The sequence below is a fragment of the Thalassophryne amazonica genome, chromosome 3 (genome assembly GCF_902500255.1).
Source record: "Thalassophryne amazonica chromosome 3, fThaAma1.1, whole genome shotgun sequence".
Classification (NCBI taxonomy): Eukaryota; Metazoa; Chordata; class Actinopteri; order Batrachoidiformes; family Batrachoididae; genus Thalassophryne; species Thalassophryne amazonica.
The window spans coordinates 65,555,287-65,580,012 of record NC_047105.1 but is presented as its reverse complement, the minus strand read 5'-3'; the positions used below and the strand labels follow the sequence as shown (position 1 = coordinate 65,580,012).

Here is a 24,726-nt window from a genome sequence, read left to right as displayed (position 1 = left end):
GGAAATTACGGCAATAGTGTGGGACAACTACATTTTGTTTAAAAAAATCACAACAGTTGTATGACATTGAATACCCCAATTATGTTTTGATTATTTTACTGATATTTTATTCAGAGATATTTTAAAACATTAGAAAAAACATTTCTTTACCATTCATTTTTATCATTGAAGATCAAAAGTCTGGGTGTGGGACAAGCACAAAACGGCAATATTTGCATATAATGATGCTGAAAAAAGGTGAAAAAGTCATCAAAGACTACTAGAACAAATTTCTTAACACACTTTCATTGTAAAGATAACTATAAAAGTGTGAAATTTCCCCTTTTTTTCTGTTTTTCATACAATGTGATCAAAGGACATAATAAGTGCCCGTAGTCTAAGAATCACCCATTTACTGTGGCAGCTAGAGCGCCAGAGATGTGGATGTGTGCCAACTTGAGTCAAGGGATGATCAATAAACCAGCAAAAAGAAAAGCTCAACAACGCCACCTAGGGACCTTCACCCTAGGAATTATTGGGGTTTCTCTGTGTACTGAGATATACATAGAGAAACATTACATGCAACATGTTGCATGTAATGTTTATGTATAAAATGCATAAATATTACATAAAATTTAATGTCATCTTGTGTACCTGAAATTGCTCTGTACAACCCAAGAGGGGCCCATACAGTAAAATACTCTCCAAAGTCCTCTCTACTTACTGTTCTGTAGTTAACACAATTTATATCAGGAATTCAAATAAACTGCTCAGACTTGATAGTGTTTTTTGGGTTGTTGATGTCGGACTGATGCACCTTTAGGCCCAGATGTTGTGAGGATTAAAGATCCAGCTGTGCGTCTCATTCTGAAGGCCAGACTGTGACGTTGAGGTGTTAAAGAGCTGTCAGCTTGTTTGTTCTGTTGACCTTTGGTCAGGTAGGATGCCATATTAAAGTTCTCTTCACACCCTCACCTGCCTCGATGCCCCATCGATCACAGAGTGTCTGACAGTGGACTTTGTCCTTCTTTATGGGAACGTTTTGGGTGTGTTAAGTAGTTGAAGGTACAGCTTCAGAATGATTTGTACTAAAAAACATTAAGAGAAATAACAGCAGTATTTCAACTGTCAACCGTCAAAGGTAAGAACTTCAAATGTCTTCACTGACTTTGACCAGATAATGACAGTTTCTGGCAGTTAGGGTTTATTCACTTGTATTCACAGGACTCCGATGACACGCGGACATAGAACAAGTCAAACACCTGTTTCATTTACACCAGAAAATGTTTGGTAAAGTGTAGGTTCTTTGTGAACAAATAACTGCGAGTGCTGCACTGGGTCAAAAAAGTATTAAAGTATTGATGATGTAAAAAATGTAAAATAAAATCAGGTACTCTTCAAGGATTAGGCCCAGAGAGATAAAAATACACCAAACAGTGACTGTGCAGCTCATTAAAGATGAAAGTTTAAAAATAAGAATCGAACCAGAATTGCCAACATCTTTTAAATCACCAGTCGGCATTTGGTCTGTTGTTTCATTCTATTAGTGTTATTATTTTTTTTACTATTATATAAGTGCCTCAGTTTTTTTTTAAAGACTGCCATTCATTACACCTTCTTTATTTTGGGGATTTGTTCAATTCTATTGCCACAGATAGGTTGTATTTCTTAACTATTTGTGTTTATTTATCACACACAGTAGTCACTGGTTGCGGTTTTGAAATGTACCCTGATATATTTTAATACATCATAAACATGACATTATTAGGCAGATTACAGTGCAGTGCTGATGAGTCAGTGATGGGCAGGGGGTGGATTTGGATTAATGATCCTTATATTTTGTTTTGTCCAATTATTTTTTGGCATATGAAAATAGAGGGATTGTACATACAAATACAAGTAATGTGATATTTTTGTTAAAGTCTGAATTAAAGTAAAAGTTGACACTACAAGCACATTTTAATGGTTTTATTTCAAATGCATTGTGGTAGTACAGAAGCAGAAATTACACAAAAAAATTGCATCATAGTCCAAATACCTATGGACCGGACAGCATCTACTTGATGAAGATTACTCCATTTTCTCCTCCATTTCTGGTGATCATTTTTTTGGGGGTGGGTGGGGTGGGGGGTGTTTGATGGAAATCTGTCAAACTACAACCTATCCTCTTCCAGTCCATGCTCAGTAATGCGGCGATTTGCTCAACCTCACACCACATCTCCTTTGAGCAAGAAGGTTCAAAATGAAAGAATATTACAGAATTAAATTAAAGATTCACTTGTCATGCCAACCAAAGATGGCAGATAAACAATGAGCACATGATCTAATACCTTCAGCAGCTTATGAGCTTGTAGCAACTGTCTGCAAAATGCTTTAATTTCAGTGAAGTCTTCATTCAGTTTTCCTTGGTACAACTGTGTGATCAAAAATAATCGGTTGGCCCCATTGTGAACATATCTCTGGTGTTACCAATGCTGATGTTACACACATTACATGCATGTAATCTCCTATCATACAGGGCAGGTCTATTGGGTCTGGAGATGTTCCGAAGCAACAGTACCTTTGGCAATGACACCAACAGCTATGCCGAATCCTTCCAGTCCAAGTGGGTGTTAATAGTTTATGGGTGATTCTTTAACTACGGGCAATATTGGCCTTGTAAATGTAATTTCCACCACACCATTGCCTTACAATATAAAGCGCCTTGGGGCAACTGTTTGTTGTGATTTGGCGCTATATACATGTGCTCTGATGTCACTGTTTATCTCCATATAAACTACCCAAACAATCTTTCATACAAACTGTTTAAAGGGACATTACAGTGTTGTGGTGGAAATTACGGCAATAGTGTGGGACAACTACATTTTGTTTAAAAAAATCACAACAGTTGTATGACATTGAATACCCCAATTATGTTTTGATTATTTTACTGATATTTTATTCAGAGATATTTTAAAACATTAGAAAAAAACGTTTCTTTACCATTCATTTTTATCATTGAAGATCAAAAGTCTGGGTGTGGGACAAGCACAAAATGGCAATATTTGCATATAATGATGCTGAAAAAAAGGTGAAAAAGTCATCATAGACTACTAGAACAAATTTCTTAACACACTTTCATTGTAAAGATAACTATAAAAGTGTGAAATTTCCCCTTTTTTCTGTTTTTCATACAATATGATCAAAGGACATAATAAGTGCCCGTAGTCTAAGAATCACCCTTATATGTCATTTAAGCAGCAGGTATTGATTCAATCTGACTACACCTTTTCCCAACACATCACTAAAGTTGCGATAGCTAATAGTTGGATGAATTTCCTTCAAATCTGTTGGGAATATTACTTGGATAGATATCCAGAGGTGATGGGATTTTGGAGTAGTTTGTTCAATGGTCAAGGAAAGGTTAGAAAAACACATTTTATAATAAATCTCAACAACCAAGAAGACCAGGTGGATGATCTGAAGCATATATTGATCAGAAAGGTATCTGTGAATGACTTCACAATGAAGGCACACAAAATCCATGCATCGTCAAAAACGCCTTTGCAGACATATGTACTACTTGTACATTTACAGTAGTGTTCAGAATAATAGTAGTGCTATGTGACTAAAAAGATTAATCCAGGTTTTGAGTATATTTCTTATTGTTACATCAATCAATCAATCAATCAATTTTTTTATATAGTGCCAAATCACAACAAACAGTTGCCCCAAGGCGCTTTATATTGTAAGGCAAGGCCATACAATAATTATGTAAAACCCCAACGGTCAAAACGACCCCCTGTGAGCAAGCACTTGGCTACAGTGGGAAGGAAAAACTCCCTTTTAACAGGAAGAAACCTCCAGCAGAACCAGGCTCAGGGAGGGGCAGTCTTCTGCTGGGACTGGTTGGGGCTGAGGGAGAGAACCAGGAAAAAGACATGCTGTGGAAGGGAGCAGAGATCGATCACTAATGATTAAATGCAGAGTGGTGCATACAGAGCAAAAAGAGAAAGAAACAGTGCATCATGGGAACCCCCCAGCAGTCTACGTCTATAGCAGCATAACTAAGGGATGGTTCAGGGTCACCTGATCCAGCCCTAACTATAAGCTTTAGCAAAAAGGAAAGTTTTAAGCCTAATCTTAAAAGTAGAGAGGGTGTCTGTCTCCCTGATCTGAATTGGGAGCTGGTTCCACAGGAGAGGAGCCTGAAAGCTGAAGGCTCTGCCTCCCATTCTACTCTTACAAACCCTAGGAACTACAAGTAAGCCTGCAGTCTGAGAGCGAAGCGCTCTATTGGGGTGATATGGTACTACGAGGTCCCTAAGATAAGATGGGACCTGATTATTCAAAACCTTATAAGTAAGAAGAAGAATTTTAAATTCTATTCTAGAATTAACAGGAAGCCAATGAAGAGAGGCCAATATGGGTGAGATGTGCTCTCTCCTTCTAGTCCCCGTCAGTACTCTAGCTGCAGCATTTTGAATTAACTGAAGGCTTTTTAGGGAACTTTTAGGACAACCTGATAATAATGAATTACAATAGTCCAGCCTAGAGGAAATAAATGCATGAATTAGTTTTTCAGCATCACTCTGAGACAAGACCTTTCTGATTTTAGAGATATTGCGTAAATGCAAAAAAGCAGTCCTACATATTTGTTTAATATGCGCTTTGAATGACATATCCTGATCAAAAATGACTCCAAGATTTCTCACAGTATTACTAGAGGTCAGGGTAATGCCATCCAGAGTAAGGATCTGGTTAGACACCATGTTTCTAAGATTTGTGGGGCCAAGTACAATAACTTCAGTTTTATCTGAGTTTAAAAGCAGGAAATTAGAGGTCATCCATGTCTTTATGTCTGTAAGACAATCCTGCAGTTTAGCTAATTGGTGTGTGTCCTCTGGCTTCATGGATAGATAAAGCTGGGTATCATCTGCGTAACAATGAAAATTTAAGCAATACCGTCTAATAATACTGCCTAAGGGAAGCATGTATAAAGTGAATAAAATTGGTTCTAGCACAGAACCTTGTGGAACTCCATAATTAACTTTAGTCCGTGAAGAAGATTCCCCATTTACATGAACAAATTGTAATCTATTAGACAAATATGATTCAAACCACCACAGCGCAGTGCCTTTAATACCTATGGCATGCTCTAATCTCTGTAATAAAATTTTATGGTCAACAGTATCAAAAGCAGCACTGAGGTCTAACAGAACAAGCACAGAGATGAGTCCACTGTCCGAGGCCATAAGAAGATCATTTGTAACCTTCACTAATGCTGTTTCTGTACTATGATGAATTCTAAAACCTGACTGAAACTCTTCAAATAGACCATTCCTCTGCAGATGATCAGTTAGCTGTTTTACAACTACCCTTTCAAGAATTTTTGAGAGAAAAGGAAGGTTGGAGATTGGCCTATAATTAGCTAAGATAGCTGGGTCAAGTGATGGCTTTTTAAGTAATGGTTTAATTACTGCCACCTTAAAAGCCTGTGGTACATAGCCAACTAACAAAGATAGATTGATCATATTTAAGATCGAAGCATTAAATAATGGTAGGGCTTCCTTGAGCAGCCTGGTAGGAATGGGGTCTAATAAACATGTTGATGGTTTGGATGAAGTAACTAATGAAAATAACTCAGACAGAACAATCGGAGAGAAAGAGTCTAACCAAATACCGGCATCACTGAAAGCAGCCAAAGATAACGATACGTCTTTGGGATGGTTATGAGTAATTTTTTCTCTAATAGTTAAAATTTTGTTAGCAAAGAAAGTCATGAAGTCATTACTAGTTAAAGTTAATGGAATACTCAGCTCAATAGAGCTCTGACTCTTTGTCAGCCTGGCTACAGTGCTGAAAAGAAACCTGGGGTTGTTCTTATTTTCTTCAATTAGTGATGAGTAGAAAGATGTCCTAGCTTTACGGAGGGCTTTTTTATAGAGCAACAGACTCTTTTTCCAGGCTAAGTGAAGATCTTCTAAATTAGTGAGATGCCATTTCCTCTCCAACTTACGGGTTATCTGCTTTAAGCTACGAGTTTGTGAGTTATACCACGGAGTCAGGCACTTCTGATTTAAAGCTCTCTTTTTTAGAGGAGCTACAGCATCCAAAGTTGTCTTCAATGAGGATGTAAAACTATTGACGAGATACTCTATCTCACTTACAGAGTTTAGGTAGCTACTCTGCAGTGTTGGTATATGGCATTAGAGAACAAAGAAGGAATCATATCCTTAAACCTAGTTACAGCGCTTTCTGAAAGACTTCTAGTGTAATGAAACTTATTCCCCACTGCTGGGTAGTCCATCAGAGTAAATGTAAATGTTATTAAGAAATGATCAGACAGAAGGGAGTTTTCAGGGAATACTGTTAAGTCTTCTATTTCCATACCATAAGTCAGAACAAGATCTAAAATATGATTAAAGTGGTGGGTGGACTCATTTACTTTTTGAGCAAAGCCAATAGAGTCTAATAATAGATTAAATGCAGTGTTGAGGCTGTCATTCTCGGCATCTGTGTGGATGTTAAAATCGCCCACTATAATTATCTTATCTGAGCTAAGCGCTAAGTCAGACAAAAGGTCTGAAAATTCACAGAGAAACTCACAGTAACGACCAGGTGGACGATAGATAATAACAAATAAAACTGGTTTTTGGGACATCCAATTTGGATGGACAAGACTAAGAGTCAAGCTTTCAAATGAATTAAAGCTCTGTCTGGGTTTTTGATTAATTAATAAGCTGGAATGGAAGATTGCTGCTAATCCTCCGCCCCGGCCCTGTGCTACGAGCATTCTGACAGTTAGTGTGACTCGGGGGTGTTGACTCATTTAAACTAACATATTCATCCTGCTGTAACCAGGTTTCTGTAAGGCAGAATAAATCAATATGTTGATCAATTATTATATCATTTACCAACAGGGACTTAGAAGAGAGAGACCTAATGTTTAATAGACCACATTTAACTGTTTTAGTCTGTGGTGCAGTTGAAGGTGCTATATTATTTTTTCTTTTTATGCTTAAATAGATTTTTGCTGGTTATTGGTAGTCTGGGAGCAGGCACCGTCTCTACGGGGATGGGGTAATGAGGGGATGGCAGGGGGAGAGAAGCTGCAGAGAGGTGTGTAAGACTACAACTCTGCTTCCTGGTCCCAACCCTGGATAGTCACGGTTTGGAGGATTTAAGAAAACTGGCCAGATTTCTAGAAATGAGAGCTGCTCCATCCAAAGTGGGATGGATGCCGTCTCTCCTAACAAGACCAGGTTTTCCCCAGAAGCTTTGCCAATTATCTATGAAGCCCACCTCATTTTTTGGACACCACTCAGACAGCCAGCAATTCAAGGAGAACATGCGGCTAAACATGTCACTCCCGGTCTGATTGGGGAGGGGCCCAGAGAAAACTACAGAGTCCGACATTGTTTTTGCAAAGTTACACACCGATTTAATGTTAATTTTAGTGACCTCCGATTGGCGTAACCGGGTGTCATTACTGCCGACGTGAATTACAATCTTACCAAATTTACGCTTAGCCTTAGCCAGCAGTTTCAAATTTCCTTCAATGTCGCCTGCTCTGGCCCCCGGAAGACAACTGACTATGGTTGCTGGTGTCGCTAACTTCACATTTCGCAAAACAGTCGCCAATAACCACAGTTTGATCCTCGGTGGGTGTGTCGTCGAGTGGGGAAAAACGGTTAGAGATGTGAACGGGTTGGCGGTGTACACAGGGCTTCTGTTTAGGGCTACGCTTCCTCCTCACAGTCACCCAGTCAGCCTGCTTTCCCGGCTGCTCGGGATCTGCCAGGGGGTAACTAACGGTGGCTAAGCTACCTTGGTCCGCACCGACTACAGGGGCCTGGATAGCTGTAGAATTTTCCACGGTGCGGAGCCGAGTCTCCAATTCGCCCAGCCTGGCCTCCAAAGCTACGAATAAGCTACACTTATTACAAGTACCGTTACTGCTAAAGGAGGCCGAGGAATAACTAAACATTTCACACCCAGAGCAGAAAGGTGCGGGAGAGACAGGAGAAGCCACCATGCTAAATCGGCTAAGAGCTAGTAGCTACGCTAAGCTAGCGGATTCCTAAAAACAAGCAAAGTGAATAATGTGTAAATAATTTAGAGGTGATTCAGCAGAAGGAGTGCTTTAGTTAAGGCACGTAAAGATTACACTGGGAAACAAATCGTAATCTAGATAACTAGATCAATCTAACTGCACAGATTAAACAGCTAACAGATACAGAAAAACACCGCTGTGCTCCGGAACAGGAAGTGATACAATACCGCAGTGAGAGCCAACCACCAGTAGAGGCAAGCAAGAGTCAATGGGCATGAACCCATGACTACATGGGTTCATGGGAAACAAGGTACCAGTAGATTCAGTAGATTCTCACAAATCCAACAAGACCAAGCATTCCTGATATGCACACTCTCAAGGCTATGAAATTGGGCTATTAGTAAAAAAAAAGTAGAAAAGGGGATGTTCACAATAATAGTAGCATCTGCTGTCGACGCTACAAACTCAAAACTATTATGTTCAAACTGCTTTTTTAGCAATCCTGTGAATCACTAAACTAGTATTTAGTTGTATGATGATACCTGGTATGCGATATATAGGCCCAACACCATAGTAGGAGAAACATGCCCATATCATGATGCTTGCACCACCATGCTTCACTGTGTTCACTGTCACAGCACTTACAAGTAACTCCAGACTGTCTTTGAACATCCTGGAGCTGATCAATGGGTGAGCCTTTGCCATTCTGGTTATTCTTCTATCCATTTTGATGGTTGTTTTCCATTTTCTTCCATGTGTCTCTGTTTTGTTTTGTTTTTTGTCCATTTTAAAGCATTGGAGATCATTGTAGATGAACAGCCTATATTTTTTTGCACCTGCATATAAGTTTTCCCCTCTCCAATCAACTTTTTAATCAAACTACGCTGCTGTTCTTCTGAACAATGTTTTGATTGTCCCATTTTCCTCAGGCTTTCAAAGAGAAAAGCATGTTCAACAGGTGCTGGCTTCATCCTTAAATAGGGGACACCTGATTCACACCTGTTTGTTCCACAAAATTGATGAACTCACTGACTGTATGCCACACTATTATTATTGTGAACACCCCCATTTCTACTTTTTTCGTTTTTTTTACTAATAGCCCAATTTCATAGCCTTAAGAGTGTGCATATCATGAACGCTTGGTCTTGTTGGATTTGTGAGAATCTACTGAATCTACTGGTACCTTGTTTCCCATGTAACAATAAGAAATATACTCAAAACCTGGATTAATATTTTTATTCACATAGCACTACTATTATTCTGAACACTACTGTATATTGTGGTGTGCAGAGGTTGCAGGGTATGCATTAGCCTTTCTGATGTCTTTTATTTATTTATTCTTGCAGCGGTGGTTATTCCACGATGGATGAGGTGTCATCAGAGATGTCAAGTGTGTCACGGCCTAGTGCCAGGTCGATTTACAGTAAGTTACCAGCACTGTGATCAACAGTCAAACATGTTTGGTTTCAGTTTACAAATGTTTGTTTTGCATTTCATCCAGTTCAACGGAAAGAGTATGCAGAATCCATAAACAGGATGATGAACAAACCTCAGTACAAAGTGGAGGTACTAACGTGTTTGTCCTCATGTCCACTGTTGCACCTGCTGCATTTCTATAAGCCCATGCAAAGGTGGGTCACAAGCAACTGCGACCTCTTTATTGTTCCTTTTCTCCTGCAGCACCTGTTCACTTGTGACCTGGATGGAAATGAGCTGAGAAACGTAGCTGACTGTGTGGAGCGCCTGAAGCTTCTGCAAGGAATGGGTCGCGTGTGGGGTCAGACTATGCTGCTAAGGATGCAGGGCGGAAACCTGGTGCTCACAGACACAGAAACTAAGGTCCGCCAACTCCACTGACCCCGAGCTGTGTCATGTGTCGTTGGTTCAGTGGTTTCAAAGTGTTTCTTATGTTTAATTAGGAGGAACTGGACTCACTGTCCTTGAGCGATGTGCTGGAGCTCAAGGCCTTGTTGGACGAAGCCGTGTTTGACTCCCTGCTCACAGTGTCAGTCCGCCAGCAAGGCAGAACACAGAGAACAACTGTGTTCATGTTTCAGTGTGAGGATGTCAGGGTGAGGACACGTGCACGGCAGCGACACTCATCATGAGGCCCACGTGAAGGAAGTGAGTGAGTGAATGTCTTTATTTGTAGGCTGACTATGTTCAGAAGGATCTGTCACGAGCACTTTCACGAAGACGTGAGAATTCCAACACCAGGTACATTTCAGTGGTGGCTCCAGAATTTTATAGATATATATGTGTGTGGCGCGCACGTGTGTGTATGTATGTGTATGTGTGCAGGCATAGAAACAAAAATATTTATCTTCACTAAACATCTGTCGATTTGTTGAGCAGATTACTGAAAATCTAATGAAGTAATTTTAACAAGTTCTGATGACAGTGTTGGCTTTCAATAAAGAATGTGCACACAGCAAAGTCAATTAAAGGATATTACTTGACACGTACAATTCCTGATTGACATAAAATTAAAACCTGACAGTTAACTATAGCAGTTTACATGAGACATAAAAAAAACAAACAAAAAACATCACAAAACCAAAATGTTCTCAGAAGGAAAGACTAGATGCTTTCAAAAGTTGAACATATCAAGTGAATTCACAAAATGTTAATGTTAGTGATCGTTTCAATGAAATTATGTATGAAAACCAGGGAAAAATTTCAGACAGTGCACAAATGTGTGGAGATGAGGTGGTGAGAGTGTACACAGAAGAAAGAGTGGTGACTGGAGCGGACTTCAATGGGCATGCTGGCGAAGAAAACAGTGATAATGAGAGCAGGTTTTAGGTACACACCATGTCAAGGAGAGGAATGTGGAAGGTCGGACAGATGGCCGTGGATTTTGCAAATAAGGATTGAAATAACTGGTGAATACTTACAGTATTTTAAGGAGGAGGAGTACAGGTTGATGTACAAGAGTGGAGGAAAGTACACATACTGGGCCTCATGTATCAACGTTGCGTACGGCAATATTTGAGCGTATATGGGGTGTACGCCAAAACAGCTGCGCTACTTGGCATTTATCAATGTGGTCGTTGGCGTACGCTGCGCTGAAAATATACACCAGGTCGAGAGGTGGCGTAAATTATACACCAAAATGAACCAGCGCTGGAATCCACATAAAAATGATCAACATGATAAACAGTGCCATTATACAAATCAATGCATATGTTACATAAATAAGACTTTCCTGATTATACTACATAATAATCAATACAAATCCCGCCTTTGCGGGATTGTTATGGAGCACGATCCGTGGTCACAGCGCTGACTGCAAAGACAGCGCTGCTCGCCTTTTTCTCCAGACTTCGAGCCTGGAGCCAGAGCAGCGCTGAGCTTAACTTTATGTGGTGTGATAGTTTTAGACTATGAAATTGATAATAACAACTGTAGTTTCATCATTCCCTTAATTCGCCCGTGCTGCAACCAGGTTTTGTCGTCTCCATTCGGTTGTCACAATAAAATAAATACAGAAATACATTTAAAAAATAAAGAAATCTGACAGATTAGGCGAGTCTTGTTAACTGAGCGAGCAAATATCCACGTCAAGAATTATTGACATGTGAAAAAAGAATACAGTGGTCCCTCGCTATAACGCCGTTCACCTGTCGTGGCCTCGGAGTCCCGCGGAGTATTTAGTCCAATTTTGCATGCCTTTTTTTTCTTTTCTTTTTTTACAGTGTTCTGCGTATCTGTTTATAAGAATCTTGTTGCCCAGAAGAGAAAAGAGCGGCAACAACTACTCATAACTGTGTTTGTTAGGACACAGAGGCCCGATCTGTGACATACTGGTCAGTCACTATTAATAATTTCTTATGTGTCCGACCTCGTTCGTTGATCGTTAAAATTAATTCGTTAGTTCTAAATGCCATCATAATTATTTATAGGAAAATGTTCTATTTTTATTTATCAAACAAATGTTTGGGTCTGAAAACAGTTTGGTATTATTTTCCTACTAAGGTTTGAACTTTGAGAGTGTTTACACATGAGAGAAAAGTGAGAAAATGTTCATGCCTGATTGAGAAAGTGTATAAACTGTGTAGTGAGGGTTTTACAGCTTTGAAACGTCTATAATAATTGTAAAAAATAACGCTGACTACGTCGCGGTTTCGCGTATTACGGGCTATTTTTTAGAACGTAACTCCAGCGATTAATGAGGGACCACTGTAACACTTTTTTGATTATACTACAAAACAATTGATATGACAGCCGCTTTTGACGCTCTATTGGCACGCATCGTGATTGGTGGAGTTCTTTTTCTTTGCCGTCTCCCGGCTTCCATGTCGTAAAATGAGGGTGTGTCTGAAGCGGAGTCTGAATATTTATGGGCGTGTTTATTATAATTACGATCGTTTCCACCCGCCGCATTTATCAAGATCACGTCAGGCGTACGCCAGAAATGGGCAGGTGCGCACTGCTTGATACATGTCACGGCAACTTTGGTGTATTTCAAGTTTACGCCGTAAACGCACGCCACAAGTGCGCAACATTGATACATGAGGCCCACTAGGTGGACTATGTCTGACACAGGAAATGCAACCTGACATTGAAAGAAATTGGAGATTGTACAATGGTGGCAGCAGAGAGCGTAGCTAGACAGCAGGTGATGGTAGTTTACAGGATGGCTTTGGAGGTGAAGAAGAGGAAAAGAGTCAAATATGAACTAAAGATGATGGGTCGAAATTGAAGGAGGAATAACATGAAATTCAGAGAGGAGGCGAGACAGATACTGGGTGGAGGTGAAGAGATGCTGGAGGACTGGACAACTACTGCCAGCATGAAGAGGGAGACAGCCAGTAAGGTACTGGTGTGACATCTGGACAAAGAAAGTAAGAAAGGAGACCTGGTGTAGGAATGAGGAAGAACAGGAAGCTATAAGCAGGAAGAGCTTGGCAAAAAGGAAGTGGAATAGTTAAAGAGATGAAGAAAGTCAACAGGAGTACAAGGAGATGCAGAGTAAGGTAAAGAGAAAGGTGGCAAAGGCCCAGGAAAAGATGTTGAGTGAGTTATATGTGAAGCTCAACCCTAAGGAAAGAGAAAAGTACAGTATTTGTACTGATTGGCCAAACAGAGAAATTGAGTTAGAAATGACGTGCAACAGGTTAGGATGATAAAATATGCAGATGACAATGTGCTGATAATTGAGGAGAATATGTTGAGAAAGTGGAGGGAGTAATTTGAGGAGCTGATGAATGATGAAAATTGCAGGAAGAGGTGGTCTGATGTGGAAACAGCATTCCAGGAACACTTGTAATAACCAATCAAAATTGAGTGGTCACAAATACTGGCCTCTTTTCTTTCTGTTTAGTAATGGTTGTGTTTTATTTTGCTTGAATAATTTTCCTCTCACACCTTTTCAAGAAGCAACATAGGAAACGCAGCTTCAATTGTGGGCCTTCGTAATCTACCTTGCGTTCCCTCATCTGCTGCATCCACAGAGAAGAAGCCTGCAGATGTCTCAGGATATGAATGCACAAATCTTGACTATGGTGAGAAAGAGGCAGGACATAGATGATGGCTTGGTTATTAAATACAAAATCAAATCTGTATTTCTTTGTACATCAAGAAGATGACGATCTGTATGAACCTGGTGTCGTCGTAGCTGAAGAGGTGCCCACTCCTCCCAAAAAGCAGGAAAAGCCAATGCAACCCTCCACCAATGAAGAAGAGCCTTTTCGACCATACACAGAGTTGGACAGAAATGTGGTTGGTGTACTTTTTGTAACACAGAATCAGTGAAAGTTATGTTGTGCTCCAGAAATGATCTTATATAATTACTTATTTTAATTTAAAGTAGATTATAGTGGTGTCATGATCCAATGGCTCAGTGCAACATGTTATTTAACTGTTACATTTTGCTTATGATGTGGTTAATTTTGATGTGAAGCATACAAATATAATAATTCCACCTGAACAAATTAAAATACTAAAAATGAAAATGTTATTAAAAGTTACATTACATGAAAAAAACTTTTCATAAAAAAAAATCTAATTAAATTTAACAGTCATACTTTTGCAATGGTTGATCGCCCCCCCCAGCCCAAGTATATGTAAATCTCAAAGGCTTAGTTCACATTGCTACCTAAAGTGACCTGAATCTGATTCTGTCTCTCTCTCTGGAGAGAGAGAGAGAGAGAGAGAGAGAGAGAGATATATACGTATTTGAACACCCTGCAGTTTTACAAGTTCTCCCACTCAGAAATTATGGAGGGGTCTGAAATTTTCATCTTGGGTGCATGTCCACTGTGAGAGACAATCTTAAAAAAAAAAAAAAAAAAAAAAAAAATCCAGAAATCACAATGTATGATTTTTTTTAAATTATTTATTTGTATGTTACTGCTGCAAATAAGTATTTGAATACCTGTGAAAATCAATGTTAATATTTGGTACAGTAGCCTTTGTTTGCAATTACAGAGGTCAAACGTTTCCTGTAGTTTTTCACCAGGTTTGCACACACTGCAGCAGGGATTTTGGTCCACTCCTCCATACAGATCTTCTCTAGATCTTTCAGGTTTGGAGTTTCAGCTCCCTCCAAAGATTTTCTATTGAGTTCAGGTCTGGAGACTGGCCAGGCCACTCCAGGACCTTGAAATGCTTCTTACCGAGCCCCTCTTTAGTTGCCCTGGCTGTGTGTTTGGGGTCATTGTCATGCTGGAAGACCCAGCCATGACCCATCTTCAATGCTCTTACTGAGGGAAGGAGGTTGTTTGCCAAAATCTCGCAATACATAACCACATCCATCCTCCCTTCAATACGGTGCAGTCGTCCTGTCCCTTTTGCAGAAGAGCACCCCCAGAGTATGATGTTTCCACCCCCATGCTTCACAGTTGGGATGGTTTTCTTGGGGTTGTTCTCCTCCTCTAAACATGGTAAGTGGAGTTGATTCCAAAAAGCTCTATTCTGGTCTCATATGACCACATGACCTTCTCCCATGCCTCCTCTGGATCATCCAGATGGTCACTGGTGAACTTCAAACGGGCCTGGACATGTGCTAGCTTGAGCAGGGGGACCTTGCTGCCTGCAGGATTTTAAACCATGACAGCATCATGTGTTACTAATGTAATCTTTGTGACTGTGGTCCCAGCTCTCTTCAGGTCACTGACCAGGTCTGAGCTTTCTCAGAATCATCCTTACCCCACAAAGTGAGATCTTGCATGGAATCCCAGACCGAGGGAGATTGACAGTCATCTTGTGTTTCTTCCACTTTCTAATAAATAACACTATGTAACACAATTTTTGTTCCTGGCTTCTAAGTGTTATATTTCAACAGCTTATGTCTAAAGTCTATGGAAAAATGACTACATTCAGCACGTTTTTTTTAACGTTCTAGAAAGTTCTAAAAGTTTCTTGAAATTTCTAGATAATTCTGGAAACTTCTAGAAAATTCTGGACAGTTCTAGCAGTTAAAGAATACTCTAGAAGACTACTCAGTAGTAGTGAAGGCGAATCGAGAATATTCTTGAAAACAGATAAATTTCAAAAATCATTGTCCTGATCACAGAAGCAAAGTTTCTGTGGAATAACAGCTATTTTCTATTTATTTAAGGTATAACAGGTTAGGAAAACACACTGTGTAGCCAGGAACAAAACAAAAATAAAAATTTGTTACATAGTGTAATCATAACAGTTGTTGTCTTCTACCAAGCTGCTTGCCTGTTGTCCTGTAGTCCATCCCAGGCTTGTGCAGGTCTACACTTTTGTCCCTGGTGTCCTTAGACAGCTTTTTGGTCTTGGCTATGGTGGACAGGTTGGAGTGTGATTGATTGAGTGTGTGAACAGGTGTCTTTTATACAGGTAACAAATCAAACAGGTGCAGTTAATACAGGTAAAGAGTGCAGAATAAGAGGGCTTCTTAAAGAAAAATTAACAGGTCTGTGAGAGCCAGAATTTTGCTGGTTGGTAGGTGTTCAAATACTTATTTGCAGCAGTAACATACAAATAAATTCTTAAAAAAAATCATACATTGTGATTTCCGGATTTTTTTATTTTAGATTATGTCTCTCACAGTGGACATGCACCTAAGATGAAAATTTCAGACCCCTCCATGATTTCTAAGTGGGAGAACTTGCAAAACTGCAGGGTGTTCAAATACTTATTTTCCTGACTGTATATATATATATATAGAGAGAGAGAGAGAGAGAGAGAGAGAGAGAGAGAGAGAGAGAGAGAGAGAGAGAGAGAGAGAGAGAGAGAGTGTCTCAAAAAAGTACCCAAAAGTATTTTGACAGCACAGAAAAATCAATCAATATTATCAGACATTTTCTGCATGACCATGTGGCCGAAGCATGTAATTTTTTTCCCCCAATGCACAGTTTTTACTTCAGTCTTTACGGTGGCCCTGAAGTGCAAAACACAGCAGCAAATCGCACAACAGCAAAAGAGAAACGACAACAACATTAACCAAAACGGAAAAGGTAGGTACCTTCGGGCGACACGAATCACTGCTGATTGGACGGTGGTCCGCCCTGTCCTGTGAACTGGGAGGTTTACAAGTTTTCAAAATATGAGCGCCGCTAGTGAAAATGTATGTGCTCTTATTAAAGAATATTTTGACGCAGAACATGAATATGACATCATATTGGATATGCTGTCGACAACTCATAACATAAACATTAGTCTTCGTACGCTGAAGACACGTTTAAAAGAAGCAGGGCTGAACAGAAGACTAAATTACAACTGAATCCACGAGGGACGGCTTTGAGAACACGCAGGAGGTTTACAAGACGTACCTATCACTCCATGGGTCCAAACTACATATGGCATGTAGATGGGTATGATAAACTGAAACCATTTATGGTTTCAGTTTATTTCAAATTCAGTTGTTCCAATAACCTCATGACTACATCACGTTTAACGCGAATCCTGTGTTTTTGTTGGAGAGCTTGCCACATAGTCTGATAACCGAAGAGTTGCCCCGATCCTTCCAGCTCAATCAGAATTGCACGCCTCACCTCCAGGAGTGGGGAATAATTTAGTCTTCTGTTCAGCCCTGCTTCTTTTAAATGTGTGTTCAGCGTACGAAAACTAATGTTCATGTTATGAATTGTCGACAGCATATCCAATATAACGTTATATTCATGTCTTGCATCAAAATATTCTTTCATAAGAGCACGTACATTTTCACTAGCGGCACTCATATTTTGAAAACGTAAACCTTCCGGTTTACAGGACAGGACAGACCACCATCCAATCAGCAACGATTCGTGACGTCCAAAGGTACCTACCTTTTCCGTTTTGGTTAATATTGATGTCGTTTCTCTTTTGCTGTTGTGCTGTGCGATTTGCTGTTGTGTTTTGCACTTCAGGGCCACCGTAAGTCTTTCCTTTTTGATGTTTTAACCCTTTATCTTTTACACCACATGATCAATGCAACCTACTCGCCTGATGTTTCCTAAGAAACAAATTATCCGTCTCCAGTTTTCCGGGAAACCACCAAGCAAATTCAAGTCTCCTTGCTCTTTGCTGGGGAGTTGGTTCACTCAGACTGAATTTTGTCTGGAAAGAGATTCAAGTCAGCCCGTAGGATGCACTGCACAGAACTCAACAATTTTTGTTCTCTGAATTAGGGTCAACTGCAGCATTTTCCCTAGACTTTAATGTCTTGCAGGACAAACTTTGGGGTTTCTGAAATGAGTAAAACACCATTATTTCCCAGTAAAACCATTTCCTGGTATTCATATTTCAGAGTACTTTTGGGTGCACCTTTTTAGACAGGAGAGAGAGAGAGAGAGAGAGAGAGAGAGAGAGAGAGAGAGAGAGAGAGAGAGATATTGATTGATTGATTCAGATTTAGACAAATGGGAATCTTCTCTGGTACTATAAACAAAGTTATTAAGCAATGTATGCTTTTTTTAAAAGTATATCCCAAGAGCCATGCAAAAATGTAAGTTAAAAAAAAAAGTTAGAAACCTTAACATGTCCAGAAAAGCTAGGAAGCACAAAGACAAGTGGGAATGGAGAACATGAGCTGGTTGGAAAAAGTCATAGTGTAGTCAAGGGTAGCGCAAGGAGCAGGTTGAGAAGATGGATGGATGGACAGTGACCTGTATGTGATTTGGCTGTTTTCACAACAGTCACATTGGCAGAGATCAGGATTGAATCAGATTTAGGAATGTATATATGCAAATGCACCAAAGCTGGTACAAAAAAAAAAACCTAACTTTGTGTGTTTGCTCAGTTACCAGAGAATAATGGGTTTTATGTGCTTAAAGAATTTTAACTGAGCCTCTTATTTGTTTGCAGGACATACTGAATCACATCGCCAATGATGTTGAAGTTTTTGGGGGGCATGTGGCCGCAGTAGTCGCTAAAAACGGAAAGAAGAAAAAGAAAAAGGGCAAAGGTAATTTAACGTGATACATCACTTCTATATCCCAAATATTTGGAGCTACAACTTTGGATGAATAGTACATGGACTGGAATCATCATTATTCCATCAGTTTTACCAGTTGTTACTCCTGGTCACCACAGTGACCATTTCATTAATTTTAACATTTATGTCAGATGCCGTTCATGGTGTAAACTCCAGACGTGTAATATACATTTTTTTTTTTTTAACTTGTGCAGCCTTGGAGGGAATGCCCCCTGCAGAGGAGTTTGCAGCATGTTTCCATAAGATCAAGTATGGATTCAACCTTCTGGTGAGGGTCATTAGTGATACATTTGTGCAGTGTGCTGGACACGAGCATTCCTACTGTGTGTGTTTGTTATTTGTGCATGTCATGTTGTTGACAGGGAGACCTCAATGGACAGACAGACAATCCCAGTGTTCCCGACTTTGTTCACTCCTTCTTCTCTGCAATAGAATTTGTAAGTCATTTGATTGTTTTATGTTATTTGTTATTAATTTTTCTCATGAATTTACCATCACTGCCAGGACAAGATTTGTAAATAGACACTGTTGATTTTTCGTCTTGCCCAGTTGGTGTCTCACTGCTCGGAGGATCTGCCATTAACCATTGTGGCACCCCTGCTGACGCCCCAGTGTATCCGTCTTTTGAGTGAAGAGGCGAGTACTGAGGAGGACCAGCTGTGGCAGTCGCTGGGAGACCCCTGGAACATTCCAAGGTGGGTCAGTGGGTAGTGTTCGAAGCTTACAGGCTTGTCCATGTAAATCCTGACAGTCATCACTAAAGTGCCCTGTGAATTTGTGACTAGCACCAAATGGCCAGAGGATGATGAGGACATCCCGTCCTACAGTCTGGACTTGTCTGATGGTTGGCAGCCTCCTGAAGTCACAACAGCACCTGAAGGCATGGAACCTCAGATGTGGCGGGCAAGTCCAAAATTAGCACCAGTCCAGGTGAAGTGTCACATAAAACCCTCCAGAGTGAAGCCTGCAAGGAACTTAATTCTAAGTTTTTAAAAACCAACTATTGTTTCTTGCAGACCTCACCCAAGCAGGTATCGCCACCTCTACCACCACAGCGGCCAGCACAGCGGCCACCACAGCGGCCAGCACAGCAGTAAGTTCTCCAAGAATATAAAAGTATGTATCAAACTATTAACATTTTGAATGTCACAGTTCTGTAACATGCTAGTGTTTCTCAGCCGAGGTGAGTCCAGTCTACCTCGCGTACCCGTTTTTGGCGAGTTCACTGCGAGAAACCAAAGAGAGCTCAGTGTCGCCAAGGGAGAGATGGTTGAGGTGAGCATAAACGACACCAAACAAACGATCACTTGCCAACCATTTTCACAACAGCTGTATCTGTTCAAAAACAAAAAATAATATAGCACCTTCAACTGCACCACAGACTAAAACAGTTAAATGTGGTCTATTAAACATTAGGTCTCTCTCTTCTAAGTCCCTGTTAGTAAATGATATAATAATGGATCAACATATTGATTTATTTTGCCTTACAGAAACCTGGTTACAGCAGGATGAATATGTTAGTTTAAATGAGTCAACACCCCCAAGTCACACTAACTGCCAGAATGCTCATAGCACGGGCCGAGGCGGAGAATTAGCAGCAATCTTCCATTCCAGCTTATTAATTAATCAAAAACCCAGACAGAGCTGTAATTCATTTGAAAGCTTGACTCTTAGTCTTGTCCATCCAAACTGGAAGTCCCAAAAAACAGTTTTGTTATTATCTATCGTCCACCTGGTCGTTACTGTGAGTTTCTCTGTGAATTTTCAGACTTTTTGTCTGACTTAGTGCTTAGCTCAGATAAGATAATTATAGTGGGCGATTTTAACATCCACACAGATGCTGAGAATGACAGCCTCAACACTGCATTTAATCTATTATTAGACTCAATTGGCTTTGCTCAAAATGTAAATGAGTCCACCCACCACTTTAATCATATCTTAGATCTTGTTCTGACTTATGGTATGGAAATTGAAGACTTAACAGTATTCCCTGAAAACTCCCTTCTGTCTGATCATTTCTTAACATTTACATTTACTCTGATGGACTACCCAGCAGTGGGGAATAAGTCTTTCAGAAAGCACTGTAACTAGGTTTAAGGATATGATTCCTTCTTTATGTTCTCTAATGCCATATACCAACACAGTGCAGAGTAGCTACCTAAACTCTGTAAGTGAGATAGAGTATCTCGTCAATAGTTTTACATCCTCATTGAAGACAACTTTGGATGCTGTAGCTCCTCTGAAAAAGAGAGCTTTAAATCAGAAGTGCCTGACTCCGTGGTATAACTCTCAAACTCGCAGCTTAAAGCAGATAACCCGTATGTTGGAGAGGAAATGGCGTCTCACTAATTTAGATCTTCACTTAGCCTGGAAAAAGAGTCTGTTGCTCTATAAAAAAGCCCTCCGTAAAGCTAGGACATCTTACTACTCATCACTAATTGAAGAAAATAAGAACAACCCCAGGTTTCTTTTCAGCACTGTAGCCAGGCTGACAAAGAGTCAGAGCTCTATTGAGCCGAGTATTCCTTTAACTAGTAATGACTTCATGACTTTCTTTGCTAATGAAATTTTAACTATTAGAGAAAAAATTACTCATAACCATCCCAAAGACGTATCGTTATGTTTGGCTGCTTTCAGTGATGTTGGTATTTGGTTAGACTCTTTCTCTCCGATTGTTCTGTCTGAGTTATTTTCATTAGTTACTTCATCCAAACCATCAACATGTCTGTTAGACCCCATTCCTACCAGGCTGCTCAAGGAAGCCCTACCATTATTTAATGCTTCGATCTTAAATATGATCAATCTATCTTTATTAGTTGGCTATGTACCACAGGCTTTTAAGGTGGCAGTAATTAAACCATTACTTAAAAAGCCATCACTTGACCCAGCTATCTTAGCTAATTATAGGCCAATCTCCAACCTTCCTTTTCTCTCAAAAATTCTTGAAAGGGTAGTTGTAAAACAGCTAACTGATCATCTGCAGAGGAATGGTCTATTTGAAGAGTTTCAGTCAGGTTTTAGAATTCATCATAGTACAGAAACAGCATTAGTGAAGGTTACAAATGATCTTCTTATGGCCTCAGACAGTGGACTCATCTCTGTGCTTGTTCTGTTAGACCTCAGTGCTGCTTTTGATACTGTTGACCATAAAATTTTATTACAGAGATTAGAGCATGCCATAGGTATTAAAGGCACTGCGCTGCGGTGGTTTGAATCATATTTATCTAATAGATTACAATTTGTTCATGTAAATGGGGAATCTTCTTCACAGACTAAGGTTAATTATGGAGTTCCACAAGGTTCTGTGCTAGGACCAATTTTATTCACTTTATACATGCTTCCCTTAGGCAGTATTATTAGACGGCATTGCTTAAATTTTCATTGTTACGCAGATGATACCCAGCTTTATCTATCCATGAAGCCAGAGGACACACACCAATTAGCTAAACTGGAGGATTGTCTTACAGACATAAAGACATGGATGACCTCTAATTTCCTGCTTTTAAACTCAGATAAAACTGAAGTTATTGTACTTGGCCCCACAAATCTTAGAAACATGGTGTCTAACCAGATCCTTACTCTGGATGGCATTACCCTGACCTCTAGTAATACTGTGAGAAATCTTGGAGTCATTTTTGATCAGGATATGTCATTCAATGCGCATATTAAACAAATATGTAGGACTGATTTTTTGCATTTACGCAATATCTCTAAAATCAGAAAGGTCTTGTCTCAGAGTGATGCTGAAAAACTAATTCATGCATTTATTTCCTCTAGGCTGGACTATTGTAATTCATTATTATCAGGTTGTCCTAAAAGTTCCCTGAAATGCCTTCAGTTAATTCAAAATGCTGCAGCTAGAGTACTAACGGGAACTAGAAGGAGAGAGCATATCTCACCCATATTGGCCTCTCTTCATTGGCTTCCTGTTAATTCTAGAATAGAATTTAAAATTCTTCTTCTTACTTATAAGGTTTTGAATAATCAGGTCCCATCTTATCTTAGGGACCTCATAGTACCATATCACCCCAATAGAGCACTTCGCTCTCAGACTGCAAGCTTACTTGTAGTTCCTAGGGTTTGGAAGAGTAGAATGGGAGGCAGAGCCTTCAGCTTTCAGGCTCCTCTCCTGTGGAACCAGCTCCCAATTCAGATCAGGGAGACAGACACCCTCTCTACTTTTAAGATTAGGCTTAAAACTTTCCTTTTTGCTAAAGCTTATAGTTGGGGCTGGATCAGGTGACCCTAAACCATCCCTTAGTTATGCTGTTATAGACTTAGACTGCTGGGCGGTTCCCATGATGCACTGAGTGTTTCTTTCTCTTTTTGCTCTGTATGCACCACTCTACATTTAATCATTAGTGATTGATCTCTGCTCCCCTCCACAGCATGTCTTTTTCCTGGTTCTCTCCCTCAGCCCCAACCAGTCCCAGCAGAAGACTGCCCCTCCCTGAGCCTGGTTCTGCTGGAGGTTTCTTCCTGTTAAAAGGGAGTTTTTCCTTCCCACTGTCGCCAAGTGCTTGCTCACAGGGGGTCGTTTTGACCGTTGGGGTTTTTACGTAATTATTGTATGGCCTTGCCTTACAATATAAAGCACCTTGGGGCAACTGTTTGTTGTGATTTGGCGCTATATAAATAAAATTGATTGATTGAATTGATTGACTGTATCTTCAGCTAACATGTCCTCCGTCCATCCACAGCTGCTGGACACATCAAGGCAATGGTGGAAAGTGAGGAATGCCAGAGGAGACGAGGGCTTTGTACCCAATAATGTCATGCAGATCCAAGAGCAGCCTGAAGAGGTGGTTAAAGTTCACCATGAACGCCAAAAATAAGGACAAATTAAACAATTATAGGAAGCATCAAAACCAGTTTATGACAATGAACAGATTTATTGTCAGGGATTAAATGTCAGTGCCTTACCGTGTCCAGGAAAAAAAAATCAACAGTCCATTTGAAAATGCACTTCAGCAAATCAAACATTTACCGACTCAGAAGCAGCAGTGTGTGTCTGGGAAATGGCCGATTTTGAGCCGGGATAGAAATTTTGACTTTTTATCCATTTGCCAAAGAATATAACGTGCAAAACAGGGGAAGAATTCCGTAACAAATGTTCTATTTTCCTTTTAATGTTGTCTACAGGAAGTGCGAGTGCACATGCATCAGGTTTTGAAATGACTGGAAATTACCTTTGACCTTGAGTGATGCACGTACACAAGGGATGCACGCCAACATCTGTAAGATGTTTTGTAAATCATTTCAGAGGTGTTACCTGGTTTCAAAAACAGGGTTTTTAGGTTTATTTCTCACTAACCTTTACAAAATATATGATTAGATTTATACACAAATAAGATGTTCTGAAGCATTTTCCGCCATCTCGGTTTATTTTGTTCAAGCGAGCAGCCAGCTGATGTCACCGTGCCTTTCTCTATTCTGATTGGCTGTTGCCATGTGCCTCCCAGCATCCTTGACACAAGTCGCAGGAAGTCCCCACAGGATTGATGATGTCCCTATGATCGCTACCACAGACTATATTGGTGTCTTGAAATTTTTTCTTCAGGGGAATAATTTTTCTGAAACAATATGAATTTTGATCATATTGGTAATGTGATATTATGAATCCCCTATTTAAAGGCGAATAAATAAACTTATAGTGGAGCCAAAGAAAATTATTTTTGACTTAAATCAAAAAAAAAAAAAAAAAAAAAAAAAAAAAGAGTGGCAATAGACCTTTAAATGTCCTTTTTTGTAAGTCTGCCAAACTATATTTCGAGGATGACTAGTGCTAATAGTATACCATGGCTAGTTAGTACCAGACTAGTTGACTAGTGAGGTAATTCAGGTGATCCACACTGCTATCAAAAACGGAGACGGGGATTGTTTAACCGAAGACAGAGATCAAGCAGAAACCAGCACCCAGCACCCACTTTACTTAAAGGCACAGAATACGAGGGCTGTCCGTAAAGTATAGGTCCTTTTTATTTTTTTCAAAAACTATATGGATTTCATTCATATGTTTTTACGTCAGACATGCTTGAACCCTCGTGCGCATGCGTGAGTTTTTCCATGCCTGTCGGTGACGTCATTCGCCTGTGAGCACTCCTTGTGGGAGGAGTCGTCCAGCCCCACGTCGGAATTCCTTTGTCTGAGAAGTTGCTGAGAGACTGGCACTTTGTTTGATCAAACTTTTTTCTAAACCTGTGAGACACATCGAAGTGGACATGGTTCGAAAAATTAAGCTGGTTTTCAGTGAAAATTTTAACAGCTGGTGAGAGATTTTGAGGTGATTCTGTCGCTTTAAGGACTTTTCACAGTGCGAGAC

General features: G+C 40.0%; 1 protein-coding gene across 1 annotated transcript in view; it reads left to right on the top strand.

Moving 5' to 3' along the window:
* Positions 1 to 2,021: 2,021 nt before the first annotated feature.
* Positions 2,022 to 24,726, top strand: part of eps8l3a (EPS8-like 3a) — a 27,238-nt gene continuing 4,533 nt past the window's right edge. The window contains exons 1-16 of the mRNA XM_034166594.1: positions 2,022 to 2,584; positions 9,361 to 9,437; positions 9,516 to 9,580; positions 9,695 to 9,853; positions 9,934 to 10,086; positions 10,167 to 10,231; positions 13,394 to 13,521; positions 13,599 to 13,738; positions 18,275 to 18,374; positions 18,599 to 18,672; positions 18,767 to 18,841; positions 18,954 to 19,099; positions 19,190 to 19,334; positions 19,421 to 19,497; positions 19,583 to 19,679; positions 23,105 to 23,206. Coding sequence (XP_034022485.1) covers positions 2,520 to 2,584; positions 9,361 to 9,437; positions 9,516 to 9,580; positions 9,695 to 9,853; positions 9,934 to 10,086; positions 10,167 to 10,231; positions 13,394 to 13,521; positions 13,599 to 13,738; positions 18,275 to 18,374; positions 18,599 to 18,672; positions 18,767 to 18,841; positions 18,954 to 19,099; positions 19,190 to 19,334; positions 19,421 to 19,497; positions 19,583 to 19,679; positions 23,105 to 23,206 — 1,668 coding nt within the window. The 5' untranslated portion in view covers positions 2,022 to 2,519. The remainder of the gene's footprint in view (positions 2,585 to 9,360; positions 9,438 to 9,515; positions 9,581 to 9,694; positions 9,854 to 9,933; positions 10,087 to 10,166; positions 10,232 to 13,393; positions 13,522 to 13,598; positions 13,739 to 18,274; positions 18,375 to 18,598; positions 18,673 to 18,766; positions 18,842 to 18,953; positions 19,100 to 19,189; positions 19,335 to 19,420; positions 19,498 to 19,582; positions 19,680 to 23,104; positions 23,207 to 24,726) is intronic.